Below are 22,930 nucleotides of genomic sequence, written 5' to 3' on the forward strand. Positions count from 1 at the left end.
TCTTCAGGGACCCTCCCTGCACACATGTAAACAGAGATGGTCAGAGAATGGCCACGGGCAAAGCCTGGAGCCCAACCCTAATGAAGTGCCCCCAAGGACATCATCTCCTCTGCAAAAGGGGGGCAGGTCACCTGATAAGGGGGACAGGAGGGAAGAGGCAGGGGTCTGACCGAGAAGGAATAGACGGGAGCAGACCAGATGGAGGATGGGGAGGGATGGGGAGAGAAGCCTGGGAGGTTGCTGGACCACCCTGCGGGCCAGGAGAGACTAGAGTCTGGCCGTTTGCTCTGGCCACAGATGGGAATCACAGGGAAGAGGCAGAAGTGACGGTTGACTCATTTTCTCTCCCTCAGCCGCTGTGTCTCGGCCTGTCCTCACCCTCAGCCCTGCTAACAACCGAGTTCGTGAGGGAACCCGGGTGACACTTCACTGTGAAGTCCAGAGAGGTTCTCCCCCGATCCTGTACAAGTTTTATCATGAGTCTGTCTCCCTGGGGAGAAGCTCAACCCCCTCTACAGGAAGAGCATCCTTGGGCATCTCTCTGACCACAAAGCATTCTGGGAACTACTACTGCACTGCTGATAACGGATTCGGTCCCCAGCGCAGTGAGGCTGTGAGCCTGTCCGTCGTCAGTAAGCCGTGGTTTCCTCCTTTCACCTCCCCCCCCCTGACCCCTCCCCAAATGTGCTCCCACTTCCCAGTGTCCTCTGCTTTTTCCTTGGGAAAAGCCAGTGTACGCTCCACTCCCCTCTCCAAACCAGCCATCCCCCCTGCTGCTTGTATAGCCTGGGTGACATCACACCTCTGGATGTCACACAGCTTTCTCTCTCCTGGCCCCTCACCAGGAAGAACCCCCAATTCTCCATTTCTCTCTACTTGTCCTGTGGATCCTCAGGGAGGAAAATCAGACAGTTGTTCTAAAATCAGTTTCCAGAGCCCAGAGGTATCTCGTGTTCGTTTACTATCAGACATTCGTTCAAACAGTGTATCAAGCAGCATAAGATATAGACGGGATCCCTGTTATCCAAAATGTCCCTCTTGTTGGAGCATTTTTAAGAGTTGATTAGGCAGTGGTATGAGGAGGCAGAGTCAAGGGAGGGGCTGGACACAGGTCAGGAGACAGCGTGACCTTGGTTTTTTTGGTCTAATGACCTGAAGGCTCTTGAAGGTAGTTCTCATATAATTCAAATGGACTCTATTAAGACTTGAATGTCAGTTTTGTGCCATCCACATGACAAAATTCCAGGCCCCATTTTTAGGGAGACAGCGTGATTTTGGGACTGAACTGATAGCAGAGAGTCCACTTTTGGTGAAGTCTGGAATCAGCCTCGGTTTGACCTCCTCTAATTCAACAGACCCATTCTGGAAGAGAAGGCAGAACCCAGTCCCTCTCACAATAGATGTGCAAGTTATGAAAGAAAGGACCAGGGAACCCTGCAGAGAGCTCTCACATGGCAGAGATAGAGTGTGTCCCTGACATTCAGAGACCAGGAAACTGGAGACAGTGATATCATTATCAAAGGTGTTTAGAGACGTTTGAAGTGCTCTGTGGTGGCCCATGTGTTCACCTCATATTGCCTGTGGGTGTGTTGCACTGACATCTAAGGATACATCAGGCTGCGCCACGTGGACCCATCTTGGGGTCTAATAGCAGATGCAGACGAGTCGTAGGACAAACGTCAACCTGAGGGACAGAAATACCTGGAGGTGGCAGAAGCAAACCTGCAAGGCCCACCAATCTGACCTGGGAGATGAGAGGCATTTTCTTAGGAGAACTATGGCAACTTGAAAACCCCTTCTGTGTGAGTTGAGACCCTAAGATGAAAGAGAACATTTCAGGAAAAGAAAGGGAGGGTGGGAGGAGAAGTGAGAGGCTGGGTTCCAGGCAAAGGCATGTGCTAAAGAACCAATACTCGGGGAGCCAGCAGGAGGTCAGACCCACTGGCCGCAGGATGGAGTGAAGACTGGGAGCGAGGATGAGGAAGGGAGGGCGGCTGGGCCCGCCTGGCCCTCCACACTAGGAAAGCCTGTGGGCTTTATGCAAAAGGGTAACCTGGGATGCAGGAGGAGTTTTAGTGCTGGGGAAAATCACCGCAGCTGTAGGATGAAGAATGGATAGTAGAAGAGCCAGTTTGGGGACCAACGGGGAGCAGATGTAAGAACCCAAGAAGAGAAGGTACTGTTGAGCAGAATCCCCAGGCCGGTCTCAGCTGAGGAGAAAGGACACCAAAAGGGCCCCCGCTGAGGGACGAGATGCTAGGAGAGGGTTCACACAGACACTAAACCAAGATCCTGCTTTAAGCAAAAGATAGTGGGCCAATTCAGAGGAGGCCAAGCTGGAGGTGATGGAAGACAAGAATCCAGCCTCAGGCTCTGCATTTAGCCACAGAGTCCTATTTGGTAGAACACAGGCTATAACCGGAGTACCAGGGTTTGACTGTTGCCTCACCACTTATTACCTGTATGACAACCTCGTTGAGCCTCAGTTTCCTCATCTGTAAAATAGGAACAGCTAAAGTGCTTACCTCAGGGAATGGTTTTGATGGTTAATGTCTTCACACATGTAAATATCTACATATTACACATGACAGAGACACATATATGCCAGACCTATAGTTAAAAGAACTCTACTGTCGTAATAGCAAGTATCTTTTGTTATTATGAATAGCATCATTATTGTTATATTCATAAACAGAAAACCTCAACTTTAGTAGATTTGGCATAAACACCAGTGGTAATAAGCAAGAAATGAGATTGAGGTACAGCAGAGAGCCAGTAAATGTAGGTCATCTCTTCTAGAAGCCTGTCCACAGGAAAGAAGAGAGAGAAAACACTAAGTGCAAGCAAGGTTGCTGTTATATTGTTTTGTTGTTTTTCTAACATGAAGAGGGTCCAACAAGATCAAACAACTCCAAATGAGGTTTGGAGAAAGCCGATACAGGCAGAGAATTTACATCCAGGATAGAGACAGGTGTGCATAGGGTCAAGAAACAGGAGAACCCACCTTGGGCAGTCAGAATCAAAATGGAGTCACTTTCATCAAGCCCTAGGCAAAACAAACTAAGCCAGGAAGTTATGAGGAGGGGAAACTCATGCATGCCCACCTGATAACAACAACTATTCATAAAATGACTCCAGAAACACAGCCTTGCATAAAGATCACTGTACCCTTGCACAAAAAAAAAATATTTTTGTATGAGCATTTGCCCAACAACTATTTTATCTTGGACAGACACCACCCTTATTATTCATTTGTATAGTCAAGGGTTATTGTTTCAGAACCATCTTATGTAATTCTCCTCCTTTCACCCCTAAAAACTCCCCTTTGCCTCAGCCTCCTTGGATAGGTTCCTAGTTTTCATGCCTATGTATCCCCTTGCTGTGCTCTGCTGGTCTCCCATACACTTCATCTCTAGAGAATCTCTCTCTGTTATTTGGATTGACCCAAGGAATAACTCTTCCAAGGTCACAGAGCAGAGGGGAGGAGCCAAGAGCTGATGGGGGTAAGGATGTGGGTCTGGTGGCAGCAAGATAAGCGACTTCTTCCCCAAGGGCTTCATCTCTGCAAAAGGGGGGCAGGTCACCTGATAAGGGGGGCAGGAGGGAAGAGGCAGGGGTCTGACGGAGAAGGAATGGACGGGAGCAGACCAGATGGGGGATGGGGAGGGATGGGGAGAGAAGCCTGGGAGGTTGCTGGACCACCCTGCGGGCCAGGAGAGACTAGAGTCTGGCCGTTTGCTCTGGCCACAGATGGAAATCACAGGGAAGAGGCAGAAGGGACGGTTGACTCATTTTCTCTCCCTCAGCCGCCGTGTCTCGGCCTGTCCTCACCCTCAGCCCTGCTAACAACTGGCTCCTGGAAGGAACCTGGTTGACACTTCACTGTGAAGCCCAGAGAGGTTCTCCCCCGATCCTGTACAAGTTTTATCATGAGTCTGTCTCCCTGGGGAGCAGCTCAACCCCCTCTACAGGAAGAGCATCCTCGGGCATCTCTCTGACCACAAAGCATTCTGGGAACTACTACTGCACTGCTGATAACGGATTCGGTCCCCAGCGCAGTGAGGCTGTGAGGCTCTCCGTCTTGGGTAAGCCCTGAGTTCCGGCTAAGCCCATCCCCGGTCAGAGCCCTCTCTCTCAGGCCCCTTCACAAGTCTGCGGGAACCTTCCTGCTTCCTATCACAGTCAGCCTAACACCCTTCTCGACTCTCAGCAAACCCAGGCCTCAGGGCTTATCCATCCCTGGCTCAACCTGACCCCATGACAGCTCAGAGACCCCCCCAGCTTTTACCCAACACATTTCTTTTCACAAATCATCACTTCGTGCCCTCTGTCTTCTGAGCCAATTTTTCTTCACTTGATGCACAGATGCTTCACCTGTTTCTCCCTAACACACTTAGTTCAGCTGCAAGCACCGCCATGCGGGCAAGTATTGGGCAACACCATAATTTCTCCAAAGAGGTCTCAAGAAGTTACAGCTCTCACAGTAGGTCTGCAGAGGACTGGATGTGAAAGGAAAGAATATGACGATTCCAAAACCAGAGCCCCCGGCCTTAATGCATCCACTAACCCATTATAATGTTTTATTATGTCCTCACACTTAGCAATATCTAAATCCTCTCTACTTTCTGTTCCTTGTCTGTCTCCCTCAATGTCAACGGGATATAAGCTCTAAGAGTACAGGACCTCATGGTATAGGTCTTCCCTACCTCCCTGAGCCTAACAGTGTGTGACACTGGGCATTTGGAACTCTTCTATTCTTGTGCAAGAACAGAATAGTGTTTATCAGAGGCTGGGAAGTGGTCGGGGGAGAAGATGGTTAATAGGGGTGCACTTGGAAAGGGGGGTTATTTCTAATGTTCTATAGCACATTGGGAGGGTACCTATGATTGACAACAACTAACTGTCTACTTCAAAATAATTAGCAGAGAAGATTTTGATGTTCCCAACACAAAGAAATAATGAATGTTTGAGGTAATGGATTAACTAATTATCCTGACCGTATACATGTATCAAAATAGCACACTATGCCCCCAATACAGATATGATTACTATGTCAATTAAAATTTTAAAAATTATAAGGAGAAAAGAAGATGACATAGTACTTTTATAGAAGAATTGCTACAGAAAACAGGAAAAAAAAACCTCTCAAATTCTTCTAGATAGTCTCAATACAATTAGAGAAAATATGGACTCAAAAAAGTTCAAAAAATAAATTAAAGAGGTCAAAGAAGAGATGATAAGACGATAAAATAATAAGAAGAGATAAGAAAACCATTCAGCAGAATTCGGGAGAAACAAAGAAAATTATAAAAATGTTTTAGAAATAAAATCCAAATGTAAGGCAATAAGAATAGAAGAGATACCCCTAAAAAATGTTAATTGAATGAAGAATCATTATGAGAAAACAATACAGAATGCAAAACAGAAAAAGAGGCAAAAATATAATATGGAAATCAGACATTAGATACCCCACCCATGTTTGGATAATTAAATGCTTCTAGTGGAAAAACAGTTTAAAAACATTTTTTAAAATAAATAACAGATTTCAAAAACAGATTAGAAAACCAAACTGAAGGGAAAAACAAAACTCAAAGATGTAATTTGAAAATTTCCTAAAATGAAGAAAACATTAGCATGTACATAAGATTATCTCAATTAAGTTTTTGAACTTCAGAATTAAAGGGTGTGTGTGAAAGAAAGAGAGAGAAGAGAAGCAGAGGGGAAAGGAAGTGGGGTGGAGCGAGAGAGAGGGTTTTTGGAAAAAATGAGCAGTCAACTCAGAAAGAAAAATATCCAGTTGGTCCTCGACTTTGCACAGTAGTGGATGCCAAAGAGAGAAGTGTGGTGTCCAGACTTGGACCTCGAGGAGAGGCATGAGAACGGAGAATTTTATATCAAACTGAAAAGTCACTGTCAAAAATTCGGAAACTCAGGGAATTTAGTGCCCTTTAACCATTCTTGAAAAAAAAATTACTTCTTGAGAAAATCCAGCCCCTCAAGATGTGAATCAACATAAAGGACATATAATGAGGGAAACGTGATATGAAAATACAGACTGAACCTAGTAGCTCAGAGTTTCCCAACCCTGGCTGCACATGAGAATCACCTGGGAACTTGGCAAAAATACCTGTCATTAAGCTCCTCTCCAAAAATATTAAATTCAGAATTTCTCAAGTAAGACTTGAGAAACAATATTTTTTAACACATATTCAGGTGAGAATATTGTACCAAGAAGGTTGAAAACCACATATTTCGATGCAGAAACAGTGGCCAACCAATTGTGAAAACTATGGTTATGAATAGAAAACCAGGGTTGGGGCTGTAACTCGGTGGTAGAGGGCTCGCCTAGCATGTGTGAGGCACTGGGCAAAACTCAGCACCACATAAAAATAAATAAATAAGATAAAGGTATTGTGTTCATCTACAACTAAAAAATCCGTTAAAAGAAAGAAAACCATTACAAACACTGAAAATTTAAAAAAATATGTGTGTAATGAAGAAAAATCATCTGGTCAGAAGCAGGAGAGGAAGTAAAATAACAATTATTTTCTTGTGATCACTATTATTTCATAATGGGCAACAAAAAAGAATTGACTTGACAATTTTTTTAAAAAATTAATGTTGCTTCCAAACAAATAATCATCTAAGGCAACAAACACACTAATTGCCCTAATCTGATCATTACACATTGTATACAATATCAAAATGTCACACTGTACCCATAAATATGCACAATTACTGTATGTCAGTTAAAATGGAAAATGTTTTATAAAATTAATAACAAATTTCAAAATTTCCATTTTATAAATCATTTCTGAGTATTTTTAGAAATTCATTAATGGGTTAGTAAAGTTACATGGAAAACCAACTAGCAGCCTGTAGAGTCACACAGGAGAGAATGAGTGAATTATTCAAGTGGAGTGACTAGAAGAAGAGAATAAATAATAAATATAAACCTAACTGAAAAAGGTATGAGGAAACAGATACTTATTTGCCCCTAGTGCAGGTGTTAATTGGTCCAACGTTTTAAAGAATAATTTATCATTATTTAAACTGTTCATATACCTCCTCCAAGAAATTCTACTTCTGAGAATTTATCCTAATGCATGCACAAATATATAATTATATATCTACAGGATCATTTAATGCAGTACTACACAAACTTTTTAAAATTATGACCTAAACATTCATTCAGAAAGAATTGCTTAAGTATATTATAGTAAATAAACACAATGGAATATTCCGAGGTTTGTAAAGTAGGTAATATCTGTACAAAATTTTACATACGTAAGAGTTGCACTTTATTGTATATAAAGAAATATACTTTGAGGCTGGGGTTATAGCTCAGCGGTAGAGTACTTGCCTTGCACTTGTGAGGTACTAGGTTTGATTCTCAGCACCACATAAAAAGTAAATAAATAAAATAAGTAAAGATATTGTGTCCACCTTTAAAAAAATTCTTAAAAAAATATATATACATATATATAAACTTGGTTCTTTTAAGTGAATGGTGCAGATTGTTGGTAAATACCACAGAAAGAGGCTCAGGGTAGGTTGCTAAGGCAGAAAGCAGGTTGCGGAAGAGTGTGTATTGTGATCCCCTGGCTGTGGTTTTCACTGTATTTATGTGTTGATGTAAGTATATTTGTACATAGAAACGGCTTAGAAAGTTATTAACACATACGCAACTGAGGAAATCTCTGAAAAATAAAAATAAGATAAATGATAGAATGTTTCTTATTTATTTTATATAATTCTGTAAATTTAACATTATTTTAATGGGGAACTGCTTGAAAATTTTTTTAAAGAAGACACTAATGTCAGCTAACATGTTTTCTCTCCTCAGTTCCATTGTCCCGCCCTGTCCTCACCCTCAGGGCTCCCCTGTCACAGCCTGTGGTGGGGGACGTGGTGGAGCTTCACTGCGAGGCCCTGAGCGGCTTACTCCCCATCACATACACATTTTACCATGACGATATCACCCTGGGGAGAAGAGTGGCCCACTCTACAGGAGGAATGTCTTTCAGACTCTCTGTGACTGCACAACATTCTGGAAACTACTTCTGTGAAGCCAGCAATAGTGCTCAGACACAACGCAGTGACACAATGACACTCACTGTCAGTAAGTTGACCTTTCCCACTAACAGCAGCAGAAGGAGCAGACCATAGCCCACCAGACCATGTAGGCAAGACTGGAGCTCAGAAGCACCCCCTGGGGGCTGTCATGGCAGGCCTGCTGCCTGCACAGCCACATGGAGAGCAGGTGTGCCTGGATTCTACAGGTGGAGGAGCGTGCACCTTCCTTTCCCAGCTGGACTTTCCTTTCTCCAGCTGTTCTTTGATTTCTCCAGCTGTACCTTTCTATCTCTAGCTATACTTTCCTTTCTCCACCTGTACTTCCCTTTCTCTAGCTGTACTTTCCTTACCCGAGCTGTTCTTTCCTTTGTCTAGTTGAAGAATTATTTCTGAAGCACTACTATACTTGTAATAGGTGTTCTTCCCTTTCTCCAGCTGTACTTTACTTTCTCCAGGTGTACTTTCCTTTCTCCAGCTATACTTTTCTTTCTCCAGCTGTACTCTCCTTTCTCTATCTGTACATTCCTTTCCCCAGCTGTACTTTACTTTCTCCAGCTATACTTTTCTTAATCTAGCTGTACTTTTTCTTACTAGCAGTGCTCTGAAGCCATTGTTATGAAAACCCACAAATTTCTCCCTAGCTTCTCCTGCACAGCTGCCAGAGCAACATGGGTCCCATCCAAGACCCCTGCAAGGAAATTTCACAACTTTCCTACTCTTGCTTCTTTACACGCCCCTTTCCATTCAGCAATATCACCAAATCCCACTCTCATGAGCTGAGCATCTGGTCACATCTCACTGATCCACCTCCACCCATTGCTTCACCATTGCTAATTCTGAGAAAAGACTCAGCTACCGGGCTGTATCACAAAGATTACTAAAGACATCCATGTACTTAGATCCCTTAAACATTTCCATCCCACCTTCATTCCATGACTCTAATGACCACATGTCTATGTCCATGACCAACACCATGGCCTGTCCTTTTCCCACATCCATCATCCACCCCACATATACACAGGCCTCCAACCCTAAAAGACATTTTAAGCACTTACTACTCACCATGACCTCCTGCCCTTCCAGCAACTCCTTCTGTCACTACTCTCCTCAGACCTCAACAGAACTCCCAGTTCAATCACTCTCCTTCTCCCTCCCTCATCCATCTGCCAAGAACACCTCTGACTCCTACCATCAAATTGAGTGTTTGTCTATCTCTCCACCCAGTCAGTAACTATGCCCCCTTTCCCCCAGGTGTGGAGCAGGGGACTCTTCTCCCGGTGTCAGTGAACATTTCCATTTGATCTCTACATTCCATCCTCTCATGCATCCTCAGAACCTTCAGGAAACCAACTATCCCTTTCTCACTCATGACTCTCAGCATCCCTCCTCATAGGCTCCTTCTGTGGGCATTTGACTTGCTCCATTTCTCTCACAGCTAGAAACACCACTGCTTGATCCTGCTCCATCCACTGCTCATCACACTTGCTCCACCCAAATGCACAGGCAGAAACTGGGGGTGTTCCTTGAATCCTCTCTATCTCTCTTGCCACCACCCTAGTCAGAGCCTTCATCATTTAATGACATTTAACTAACCCTCAATTTCACCTCTGCCCCCACTACTGTCCTTTTTGCATAACCAGATCAGAATTCTCATACCATTGCTTAGTGAAGAAGGATCAAAATCCTCAGCATGGCGTGGGAAGCCCTGCCTGGCTCTCCAGCCTTCCCCCAGTGCTACTCCCACCTATGCCCACCTTCTTCCCAACCCAGGACCTTTGCACATACTGTCTACCTGCCTCATGTCCTCTTTCCTCCCTTTTCCCATGGTTAATTTGTAATGCCATGAGAAGCTTCCCGACTCATCTGTGCTAGATCCAGTCCCAGTATTCAACCTTTCTTAGCACCTGATCTTTGGTGTCAATTATCAATGCTTTGACTCTAAATTTCTGTTTTGTTCAGTTTCTGCCTACCATTTCCCCTGCATTGGAAGCTCTGAGAGCAGGGTCTGTGTCTTTCTTACCATTGAATATCCATTAGATACAGCCATTGTGGAACTTATGGATATCTTGTTTTCAGTAATTTGTGAATAATTAAATATAAAAATGAGCAAATACACTGCAATGCCCATCCTCTTGTGAGTCCTGTTTCTAATGTAGCCCAGACTCAATTCCATCCCTGGTTATATATGCAACAGCTCTCTCCTCTCCTTCACTTTCTGTTGAGCTGCTATCTCCTTCCCCCCTTCATCCTTTGACTTATCAGATGCACAGGTTTCAATTTTATCCCTTCAGATCCCTCAAACATGCTTGGGTTTGTACATCTCAGTGCTCCAAACCACAGGTAAGAACTGCACACATGTCAGTGTTTCCTGAGGTCTGAATAAGGTTCTGAGAATGTGTAAAGGATGAGCTCTCATTTGTGTCTCCAGGTCATTAGAAAACAAGAAAATCACTTTCCTGTTTGAAATGTCTTTAGTGTGAAAGAATATATTCAATCAGAAAGGTTAATGGCTGCTTTTTCCTCCCCCAGTTTCATTGTCCCGCCCTGTCCTGACACTCAGGGATCCCAGTGTCCAGCCTGTGGTGGGGGACGTGATGGAGCTTCATTGTGAGGCCCTGAGAGGCTCCCTCCCCATCACATACACATTTTACCATGACGATATCACCCTGGGGAGAAGAGTGGCCTATTATAGAAGAGGAGCATCCCTCAGTCTCTCTGTGACTCCAGAACATTCTGGAAACTACTTCTGTGAAGCCAGCAATAGTGCTCAGACACAACGCAGTGACACAATGACACTCACTGTCAAAAGTAAGTTGGCCTTTCCCACTAACAGCAGCAGAAGGGACAGACCATTGCCCCACCAGCCCCAGTAGGCGAGACTGGAGCTCAGTTTCCACAGAAGCACCCCTGGGGGCTGTCATGGCAGGCCTGCTGCCTCACAGCCACATGGAGAGCAGGTGTGCCTGGATTCCACAGGTGGAGGAGTGCGCCTCCTTTCTCACCTGTACCTTCCTTTGTCTACCTCTACTATCCTTTCTCCACGTGTACTTTCCTTTCTCCAGCTGTACTTTACTTTCTCTAGCTGTTTGTTCCTTTCTCTAGCTGTGCTTTCCTTTCTCCAGCTGTATTTTCCTTACTCCAGCTGTTCTTTTCTTTCTCTAGCTGTACTTTCCTTTCTCTAGCTGTACTTTCCTTTTTCCAGCTGTACTTTTTTCTCTAGCAGTTTTTTCCTTTCTCTAGCTGTACCTTCCTTTCTCTAGCTGTACTTTTCTTACTAGCAATGCTCTGCAGCCATTGTAATAAAACTCACATATTTCTCCCTAGTTTCTCCTGTTTTCTGCCAGAAAAACTTCTGCTCCCATCCAAGAACCCTGCTAGGAAATTTCCCAACTTTCCCACTCTTGCTTTTTTACACGCCCCTTTCCATTCAGCAATATCACAAAGTCCCACGGTCATGAGCTGAGCATCTGGTCACATCTCACTGATCCACCTCCACCCATTGCTTCACCATCTCCAAATTTGAGAAAAGCCTCAACTACCAGGTTGTATCACAAAGATCACCAAAGACCTCCGTGTATTTAAGTCCCTTGGCCATTTAAATCCCGCCATCCTTCCATGACTCTAATGACCACATGTGTATGTCCATGACCAACACCATGGCCTGTCCTTTTCCCACATCCATCATCCACCCCACATATACACAGGCCTCCAACCCTAAAAGACCATTTTAAGCACTAGCTACTCACCATGACCTCCTGCCCTTCCAGCAACTCCTTCTGTCACTACTCTCCTCAGACCTCAACAGAACTCCCAGTTCAATCACTCTCCTTCTCCCTCCCTCATCCATCTGCCAAGAACACCTCTGACTCCTACCATCAAATTGAGTGTTTGTCTATCTCTCCACCCAGTCAGTAACTATGCCCCCTTACCCCCAGGTGTGGAGCAGGGGACTCTTCTCCCGGTGTCAGTGAACATTTCCATTTGATCTCTACATTCCATCCTCTCATGCATCCTCAGAACCTTCAGGAAACCAACTATCCCTTTCTCACTCATGACTCTCAGCATCTCTCCTCATAGGCTCCTTCCGTGGGCATTTGACTTGCTCCATTTTTCTCACAGCTAGAAACACCACTGCTTGAGCCTGCTCCATCCACTGCTCATCACACTTGGTCCACCCAAATCCACAAGGCAGAAACTGAGGGGTGTTCCTTCAATCCTCTCTATCTCTATGGCCACCACCCTAGTCAGAGCCTTCATCATTTAATGACATTTAACTAACCCTCAATTTCACTTCTGCCCCCACTGCTGTCCTTTTTGCATAACCAGATCAGAATTCTCATACCATTGCTTAGTGAAGAAGGATCAAAATCCTCAGCATGGCGTGGGAAGCCCTGCCTGGCTCTCCAGCCTTCCCTCAGTGCTACTCCCACCTATGCCCACCTTCTTCCCAACCCAGGAGCTTTGCACATACTGTCTACCTGCCTCATGTCCTCTTTCCTCCCTCTTCCCATGGTTAATTTCAAAAGCCATGAGAAGCTTCCCCTGACTCATCTGGGCTAGATCCAGTCCCAGTATTCAACTTTTCTTAGCACCTGATCTTTGGTGTCAATTATCAATGCTTTGACTCTAAATTTCTGTTTTTGTTCAATTCCTACCTACCATTTCTTCTGCTTTTGAAACTTGGAGAGCAGGGTCTAAGTCTTTCTTTTTTTTTTTTCCAGACATTTGTTTATTTATTTTTAAATATAATTTTGGAGTAATACTAACAATATGTTAAATCACTTATACCCCTCTGAATAAGGATATCATTGCGAGAGACTAATGAAATGTATTTCCCTATCTGGTATATAGCAGTGGATAATTTATGGGTTTTGATTAATGTAATGGAGATTAGTGAAGGATTTTTTTTTTTGGAATAGCAACAAGCAGTTCCTGAAATAATACTATATTTAATATACATAAATAAAATATATAGATATAAAAATAGGGATGTTCAGATATGTGTGTATGTGTATATTTATATAGGAAGCTATGAATAAATGCTGTTCAGTGATTTTAATTTCCAAATGCAGACTGCCGTGTCAGGAAAGTGAGACATTTTTCTAGACAAAGCTGCATACAGGGAGAGAGAAGCTTTCATACAAATTGTGTAAGTCTTTCTCACCACTGAATATCCATTAGATACAGCCATTGTGGAACTTATGGATACCTTGTATTCAGTAATTTGTGATGAATAAATATAAAAATGAGCAAATGCACTGCAGTGCTCATCCTCTAGTGAGTCCTGTTTCGGAGTTAGCCCAGACTCAATTCCATCCCTGGTTATATATGCAACAGCTCTCTCCTCTCCTTCACTTTCTCTTGGGCTCGTTTCTCCTTCCCCACTTCATCCTTATTAGATGCACAGGTTTCAATTTCATCTGTTTTCAGAGCCTTCAGATATGCTTGGGTTTGTGCATCTCAGTGCTCCAAACCACAGGTAAGAACTGCACACATGTCAGTGTTTCCTGAGGTCTGAAGAAGGTTCTGAGAATGTGTAAAGGATGAGCTCTCATTTGTGTCACAAAGTCATTAAAAATTCCCATTTCAAATGTCTTTACTGTGGAAGAATATATTCAATCAGAAAGAGCTAATGGCTGTTTTTCCTCCCCCAGTTCCAGTGTCCCGCCCTGTCCTCACCCTCAGGGATCCCAGCGTCCAGCCTGTGGTGGGGGATGTGATGGAGCTTCATTGTGAGGCCCTGAGAGGCTCCCTCCCCATCACATACACGTTTTATCATGAGGATGTCAACCTGGGGAGCAGAAACGCCCATTCTACAGGAGGAGTATCCCTCAGTCTCTCTGTGACTCCAGAACATTCTGGAAACTACTTCTGTGAAGCCAGCAATAGTGCTCAGACACAACGCAGTGACACAATGACACTCACTGTCAAAAGTAAGTTGGCCTTTCCCACTAACAGCAGCAGAAGGGACAGACCATTGCGCCACCTTAGATGTACTCTCCTTTCTCTTCCTGTACTCTCCTTTCTCTACCTGTACTCTCCTTTCTCTACCTGTACTCTCCTTTCTCTATCTGTACTGTCCTTTCTCCAGCTGTACTTTCCTTTCTCCAGCTGTACTTTCCTTTCTCCAGCTGTACTCTCCTTTCTCTAGCTGTACTCTCCTTTTTCTACCTGTACTCTCCTTTCTCCAGCTGTACTTTCCTTTCTCTATCTGTACTCTCCTTTCTCCAGCTGTACTCTCCTTTTTCTACCTGTACTCTCCTTTCTCCAGCTGTACTTTCCTTTCTCTATCTGTACTGTCCTTTCTCCAGCTGTACTTTCCTTTCTCTATCTGTACTGTCCTTTCTCCAGCTGTACTTTCCTTTCTCTATCTGTACTGTCCTTTCTCCAGCTGTACTTTCCTTTCTCCAGCTCTACCTTTCTTTCTCTAGCTGTGCTTTTTCATGCTAGCAGTGCTCTGAAGCCATTGTTATGAAAACCCACAAATTTCTCCCTAACTTTTCTTGTGTTCTGCCAGAGTAACCTGGCTCCCATCCAGGACCCTTGCTAGGAAATTTCCCAATTTTCCTACTTTTCCTGTTTTACATGCCCCAATCCATTCAGCAATGGCACAAGTCTCACTTGTCCGGAGCTGACCACCTGGGCACATCTCACTTGATCCAACTCCACCCATTGCTTCACCATCACTAAATCTGAGAAAAGACTCAGCTACCAGGTTGTATCACAAAGATCACCAAAGACCTCCATGTACTTAGATCTCTTAACCATATTCATGCCACCTTCATTCCATGACTCTAATGACCACATGTGTATGTCCATGACCAACACCATGGCCTGTCCTTTTCCCACATCCATCATCCACCCCACATATACACAGGCCTCCAACCCTAAAAGACCATTTTAAGCACTAGCTACTCACCATGACCTCCTGCCCTTCCAGCAACTCCTTCTGTCACTACTCTCCTCAGACCTCAACAGAACTCCCAGTTCAATCACTCTCCTTCTCCCTCCCTCATCCATCTGCCAAGAACACCTCTGACTCCTACCATCAAATTGAGTGTTTGTCTATCTCTCCACCCAGTCAGTAACTATGCCCCCTTACCCCCAGGTGTGGAGCAGGGGACTCTTCTCCCGGTGTCAGTGAACATTTCCATTTGATCTCTACATTCCATCCTCTCATGCATCCTCAGAACCTTCAGGAAACCAACTATCCCTTTCTCACTCATGACTCTCAGCATCTCTCCTCATAGGCTCCTTCCGTGGGCATTTGACTTGCTCCATTTCTCTCACAGCTAGAAACACCACTGCTTGAGCCTGCTCCATCCACTGCTCATCACACTTGGTCCACCCAAATCCACAAGGCAGAAACTGAGGGGTGTTCCTTGAATCCTCTCTATCTCTATGGCCACCACCCTAGTCAGAGCCTTCATCATTTAATGACATTTAACTAACCCTCAATTTCACCTCTGCCCCCACTACAGTCCTTTTGGCCTAACAAGGTCAGAATTCTCATACCATTGCTTAGTGAAGAAGGATCTAATTCCTCAGCATGGCATGGGAAGCCCTGCCTGGCTCTCCAGCCTTCCCTCAGTGCTACCCCCACCTATGCCCACCTTCTTCCCCACCCAGGAGCTTTGCACATACTGTCTACCTGCCTCATGTCCTCTTTCCTCCCTCTTCCCATGGTTAATTTCAAAAGCCATGAGAAGCTTCCCCTGACTCATCTGGGCTAGATCCAGTCCCAGTATTCAACCTTTCTTAGCACCTGATCTTTGGTGTCAATTATCAATGCTTTGACTCTAAATTTCTGTTTTTGTTCAATTCCTACCTACCATTTCTTCTGCTTTTGAAACTCGGAGAGCAGGGTCTAAGTCTTTCTCACCACCGAATACCCATTAGATACAGCCATTGTGGAGCTTATGGATACCTTGTATTCAGTAATTTGTGATGAATAAATATAAAAATGAGCAAATACACTGCAATGCTCATCCTCTAGTGAGTCCTGTTTCTAATGTAGCCCAGACTCAATTCCATCCCTGGTTATATATGCAACAGCTCTCTCCAATCCTTCGTTTTCTGTTGAGCTGGTTTCTCCTTCCCCCCTTCATCCTTTGACTTATCAGATGCACAGGTTTCAATTTCATCTGTTTTCAGATCCCTCAAATATGGTTGGGTTTGTACATCTCAGTGCTCCAAACCACAGGTAAGAACTACACACATGTCAGTGTTTCCTGAGGTCTGAAGAAGGTTCTGAGAATGTGTAAAGGATGAGCTCTCATTTGTGTCTCCAGGTCATTAGAAAACAAGAAAATCACTTTCCTGTTTGAAATGTCTTTAGTGTGAAAGAATGTATTCAATCAGAAAGGCTAATGGCTGTTTTTCCTCCCTCAGTTCCAGTGTCTCGCCCTGTCCTGACCCTCAGGGATCCCAGTGTCCAGCCTGTGGTGGGGGACGTGATGGAGCTTCATTGTGAGGCCCTGAGAGGCTCCCTCCCCATCACATACACGTTTTATCATGAGGATGTCACCCTGGGGAGCAGAGAGGCCCATTATAGAAGAGGAGCATCCCTCAGTCTCTCTGTGACTCCAGAACATTCTGGAAACTACTTCTGTGAAGCCAGCAATAGTGCTCAGACACAACGCAGTGACACAATGACACTCACTGTCAAAAGTAAGTTGGCCTTTCCCACTAACAGCAGCAGAAGGGACAGAACATTGCCCCACCAGCCCCAGTAGGCGAGACTGGAGCTCAGTTTCCACAGAAGCACCCCTGGGGGCTGTCATGGCAGGCCTGCTGCCTCACAGCCACATGGAGAGCAGGTGTGCCTGGATTCCACAGGTGGAGGAGTGCGCCTCCTTTCTCACTGTACCTTCCTTTGTCTAGTTGTTCTTTCCTTTCTCCTGCTGTCCTTTCCTTTCTCTAGCTGTACTTTCCTTTCTCTAGCTGTACTTTCCTTTCTCTAGCTGTACTTTCCTTTCTCTTGCTGTACTTTCCTTTCTCTAGCTGTACCTTCCTTTCTCTAGCTGTACTTTCCTTTCTCTAGCTGTACTTTTCTTTCTCTAGCTGTACTTCCATTCTCTAGCTGTACTTTTCTTTCTCTAGCTGTACTTCCATTCTCTAGCTGTACTTTTCTTTCTCTAGCTGTACTTTTCTTTCTCTAGCTGTACTTCCATTCTCTAGCTGTACTTTTCTTTCTCTAGCTGTACTTTTCTTTCTCTAGCTGTTCTTTCCTTTCTGTATCTGTACTTTCCTTTCTCCAGGTGGACTTTCCTTTCTCTAGCTGTACTTTTCTTTCTCTAGCTGTACTTTCCTTTCTCTTGCTGTACTTTTCTTTCTCTAGCTGTACTTTTCTTTCTCTAGCTGTACTTTCCTTTCTCTAGCTGTACTTTCCTTTCTCTAGCTGTACTTTCCTTTCTCTAGCTGTACTTTCCTTTCTCTTGCTGTACTTTCCTTTCTCTAGCTGTACTTTCCTTTCTGTCGCTGTACTTTCCTTTCTCTAGCTGTACTTTCCTTTCTCTAGCTGTACTTTCCTTTCTCTTGCTGTACTTTCATTTCTCTAGCTGTACTTTCCTTTCTCTAGCTGTACTTTCCTTTCTCTAGCTGTACTTTCCTTTCTCTTGCTGTACTTTTCTTTCTCTAGCTGTACTTTACTTTCTCTAGCTGTATTTTCCTTTCTCTAGCTGTACTTTCCTTTCTCTAGCTGTGCTTTTCTTTCTCTAGCTGTACTTTTCTTTCTCTAGCTGTTCTTTCCTTTCTGTATCTGTACTTTCCTTTCTCCAGGTGGACTTTCCTTTCTCTAGCTGTACTTTTCTTTCTCTAGCTGTACTTTCCTTTCTCTTGCTGTACTTTCCTTTCTCTAGCTGTACTTTCCTTTCTCTAGCTGTACTTTCCTTTCTCTAGCTGTACTTTCCTTTCTCTAGCTGTACTTTCCTTTCTCTTGCTGTACTTTCCTTTCTCTAGCTGTCCTTTCCTTTCTCTTGCTGTACTTTCCTTTCTCTAGCTGTACTTTCCTTTCTCTAGCTGTACTTTCCTTTCTCTAGCTGTACTTTCCTTTCTCTAGCTGTACTTTTCTTTCTCTAGCTGTACTTTACTTTCTCTAGCTGTACTTTGCTTTCTCTAGCTGTACTTTCCTTTCTCTAGCTGTACTTTCCTTTCTCATGCTGTACTTTCCTTTCTCTAGCTGTACTTTCCTTTCTCTAGCTCTACTTTCCTGTCTGTAGCTGTACTTTCCTTTCTCTCACTGTACTTTCCTTTCTCTCACTGTACTTTCCTTTCTCCAGCTGTACCTCCCTTTCTCCAGCTGTACTTTTCTTATTAGCAATGCTCTGCAGCCATTATTATGAAACCTCACATATTTCTCCCTAGCTTCTCCTGTTTTCTGCCAGAAAAACCTCAGCTCCTATCCAAGAACCCTGCTAGGAAATTTCCCAACTTTCCTACTCTTGCTTTTTTTGCATGCCCTTTCCATTCAGCAATATCACCAAGTCCCACTGTCATGAGCTGAGCATCTGGTCACATCTCACTGATCCGCCTCCACCCATTGCTTCACCATCACTAAATTTGAGAAAAGACTCAGCTACCAGGTTGTATCACAAAGATCACCAAAGACCTCCATGTATTTTGATCCCTTGGCCCTCATTCCATGACTCTAATGACCACATGTCTATGTTTTGTCCATGACCAACACCATGGCCTGTCCTTTTCCCACATCCATCATCCACCCCACATATACACAGGCCTCCAACCCTAAAAGACCATTTTAAGCACTAGCTACTCACCATGACCTCCTGCCCTTCCAGCAACTCCTTCTGTCACTACTCTCCTCAGACCTCAACAGAACTCCCAGTTCAATCACTCTCCTTCTCCCTCCCTCATCCATCTGCCAAGAACACCTCTGACTCCTACCATCAAATTGAGTGTTTGTCTATCTCTCCACCCAGTCAGTAACTATGCCCCCTTTCCCCCAGGTGTGGAGCAGGGGACTCTTCTCCCGGTGTCAGTGAACATTTCCATTTGATCTCTACATTCCATCCTCTCATGCATCCTCAGAACCTTCAGGAAACCAACTATCCCTTTCTCACTCATGACTCTCAGCATCCCTCCTCATAGGCTCCTTCCATGAGCATTTGACTTGCTCCATTTCTCTCACATCTAGAAACACCACTGCTTGATCCTGCTCCATCCACTGCTCATGATACCTCTTTCATCCAAATCCACAAGGCAGAAACTGAGGGGTGTTCCTTGAATCCTCTCTATCTCTATGGCCACCACCCTAGTCAGAGCCTTCATCATTTAAACTACTTAATGACATTTAACTAACCCTCAATTTCACCTCTGCCCCCACTACTGTCCTTTTTGCATAACCAGATCAGAATTCTCATACCATTGCTTAGTGAAGAAGGATCAAAATCCTCAGCATGGCGTGGGAAGCCCTGCCTGGCTCTCCAGCCTTCCCTCAGTGCTACTCCCACCTATGCCCACCTTCTTCCCAACCCAGGAGCTTTGCACATACTGTCTACCTGCCTCATGTCCTCTTTCCTCCCTCTTCCCATGGTTAATTTGTAATGCCATGAGAAGCTTCCCGACTCATCTGTGCTAGATCCAGTCCCAGTATTCAACCTTTCTTAGCACCTGATCTTTGGTGTCAATTATCAATGCTTTGACTCTAAATTTCTGTTTTGTTCAGTTTCTGCCTACCATTTCCCCTGCATTGGAAGCTCTGAGAGCAGGGTCTGTGTCTTTCTTACCATTGAATATCCATTAGATACAGCCATTGTGGAACTTATGGATATCCTGTATTCAGTAATTAGTGAATAATTAAATATAAAAATGAGCAAGTACACTGCAATGCCCATCCTCTTGTGAGTCCTGTTCCTCATGTAGCCCAGACTCAATTCCATCCCTGGTTATATATGCAACAGCTCTCTCCTCTCCTTCACTTTCTGTTGGACTCGTTTCTCCTTCCCCACTTCATCCTTATCAGATGCACAGGTTTCAATTTCATCTGTTTTCAGATTCCTCACATGTGCTTGGGTTTGTGCATCTCAGTGCTCCAAACCACAGGTAAGAACTGCACACATGTCAGTGTTTCCTGAGGTCTGAAGAAGGTTCTGAGAATGTGTAAAGGATGAGCTCACATTCGTGTCTCCAGGTCATTAGAAAACAAGAAAATCACTTTCCTGTTTGAAATGTATTTGGTGTGGAAGAATATATTCCATCAGAAAGAGCTGATGGCAGTTTTTCCTCCCTCAGTTCCAGTGTCCCGCCCTGTCCTCACCCTCAGGGCTCCCAGGGCCCAGCCTGTGGTGGGGGACGTGATGGAGCTTCACTGCGAGGCCCTGAGTGGCTCTCCTCCGATCCTGTACAAGTTTTACCATGAGGACGTCACCCTGGGCAGCACAGTGGCCCCCTCTGGCGGAGGAGCCTCCTTCAACCTCTCCCTGATGGAGAAACATTCTGGAAACTACTCCTGTGAGGCTGAGAATGACCTGAGGTTCCAGCACAGTGAACTGGTGACTGTCATCGTCACAGGTGAGCCGGCTGTGCCCACCAGCAGCACAAGCGAGACCTGCGGGTGCCTTCCCTTCCAACAGCACCAGACGAAGGTGCAGCGCTCCCCGGGCTCCTGTCTGGTTGCCTTCCCAGCCTCCTCCTGCCCGTAGAGCCCCTGTTGAACATCTGAGCTCCCTCCTGAGGTAGAGTTTCGGGAAGCCCGACCTTCCCAGCAGCACAGCTCTCCTTCAGTGTGATTAAAGCTCTCTCTGAAAATCCCGAGAAGACATTCTTACAACACAGACCCCATCCTGACCTGCAATGATGATACGAAGGAAATGCCCAAGAATTCTGAGGATGGGTTTCTCTGCTCCCCCCAAATATCAGACCCTTCCTTGCCTGGGTTCTTCTCTCCTTGACTTCCAAGAAGCTTCTCCTCATGAGCTCACTTCATTCCCAGGAATAGAAGTTTTATCCATATTCCATATTAAAACCCTCTGCTAACATCAGCACAGCCTCTCAGACTTTGGGTCCTTAAAGGATGGGCACAGGTGACAGGGCAGAGGAGGGGACAGCAGGGTGACATGGGATAAAAATCGCCCCCATCAATTAAATTTGTCTACTCTAAGCTGTCCTTTCATCCCTTGCCATTAAGTGTAATAACCAAAGGAAAACTGCTTCTGTTGAGCTTTTAATCTGTTTGGCGATGACCTTTAAAACCTTGTTTAGGGAGACCTAGGGTAAAGAAAAAGTCTGCTTAGGGCTGTTACGATGAATGTTCTAGACTTGGCTTTAAAGATTAACTGCCTATATGACCTTCACCAAGCATCTTTCCTATACTGACCTCAGTTTCCTCACCCGTAAAGTGAGAAATCCAGCTAGATGGAAATTGTGTCATAATTTCTCTGTCCTAGATGGAAATTGTGCCATAATTTCCTGGACAGGGAATATAGAACATACAGACACAAAGTTTCCTAGAAGGATTCATGCAAAAGGAGAAGAGGGTTGTCCCTACCTCCGGGATACATCCCAGGAACGGGAGACTATGCTATGGTGTACGATTACCCCCTGAGTCAGGTAAAGCCAAACATAGGTCTACACTCTTGGTCTTTCTTGGCTGAATCCCTAAGTATCTTAAGGAGTAGAGACAAAGTTAAAGAAACAGGATAATTCGGGACTGCTAGCTCAGGATCCAGTCTCTACTCGAGGTAGCCAGTGCAGTGATCTCTAAGTCCCCGGGAGGTGAGCTGATTTGAGGTGTGGTTTCTCCCATTCAGCCAGTTCATTTGTTCTCTGCTCTATGTTCTCTCCTGTCCCAGTAGCACCTGCCTCAGACAGTTTTCCTCTGAACTGGGACTGTTGATCATCCTTCTCCCCTTGTTCCTATGATTCCCCGGCACAAACACCTGTTATTCTGCTGCTATTATCAACCTAGCTAAAGAGTTTCCTGAACATCCTGGATATATTGTGTGTGAGTTCCAGAGCTAGGACCCAAGTCACGGAGAGCAGCAACCACCCAGAAGAGCAGATTGGGAGGCAGTTTCTCCTCTCTATGACGTGTGTCCTAGTTTCAAGATCCATATCATGAAATGTTATCTGAATGTTAAAAAAATCCAGTATTACCAAAGGACCAACGTTGTAAAGGTCTACTTCTTTCTTTCTTTCTTAAATTTATTTGTTCTTTCTAGACATACATGGCAGTAGAGTGTATTTTGGCATATCATACCTACATAGAATTAAAATAACTTAATCAGATAGGTCTGATTCATCCTACTGTCTTTTCTATTCCCATATCGCCTCCCTTCCCTTCATTCCCCTTTGTCTGTCCAAGGAACTTCTAATCTTCCCCTTCCTTGTAGTGACTTAGCATCCATATATCAGAGAAAACATTCTGTCTTTTTTTTTTTTTTGGAGGGGGACCAGCTTATTTCACTTAGCATAATATTCTCCAGTTCCATCTATTTACCATATGCCATAATTTCATTCTTCTTTAAGACTGAGTAATATTTCATTGTGTATATATACCACTTGTTTTTTTAATCCATTCATCTGTTATAGTGAACCTAAGTTGGTTCCATAGCCTGGCTATTCTGAATTGAGCTGCTGTAAACATTGATGTGGCAGCATCACTAGAGTATGCTGACTTTCAGTCCTTTGGATATAAACCCAAGAGTGGGATAACTGGGTCAAATAGTGGTTCCATCCCAAGTTTCCTAAGGAATCTTCATACTTTTTCTGGAGTGGTGGTACCAATTTGTAGTTCCAACAGTAATGTATAAGTGAACACAAAGGTCTCTTTCTAACTTCACTTCTCCTAGATATAACTACCTGTTAACTGTTTCATGAGTATTTTCCATAAATA

At 44.4% G+C, this 22,930-nt stretch overlaps 1 protein-coding gene across 1 annotated transcript in view; it reads left to right on the plus strand.

The window, feature by feature from the left end:
• The window catches only part of LOC113201460 (Fc receptor-like protein 5), a 36,105-nt gene that overhangs the window by 7,881 nt on the left and 5,294 nt on the right, over positions 1-22,930 (plus strand). The window contains exons 6-10 of the mRNA XM_077791625.1: positions 354-632; positions 3,807-4,085; positions 13,731-14,009; positions 16,468-16,746; positions 20,329-20,607. Coding sequence (XP_077647751.1) covers positions 354-632; positions 3,807-4,085; positions 13,731-14,009; positions 16,468-16,746; positions 20,329-20,607 — 1,395 coding nt within the window. The remainder of the gene's footprint in view (positions 1-353; positions 633-3,806; positions 4,086-13,730; positions 14,010-16,467; positions 16,747-20,328; positions 20,608-22,930) is intronic.

The sequence above is a fragment of the Urocitellus parryii genome, chromosome 11 (genome assembly GCF_045843805.1).
Source record: "Urocitellus parryii isolate mUroPar1 chromosome 11, mUroPar1.hap1, whole genome shotgun sequence".
NCBI lineage: Eukaryota > Metazoa > Chordata > Mammalia > Rodentia > Sciuridae > Urocitellus > Urocitellus parryii.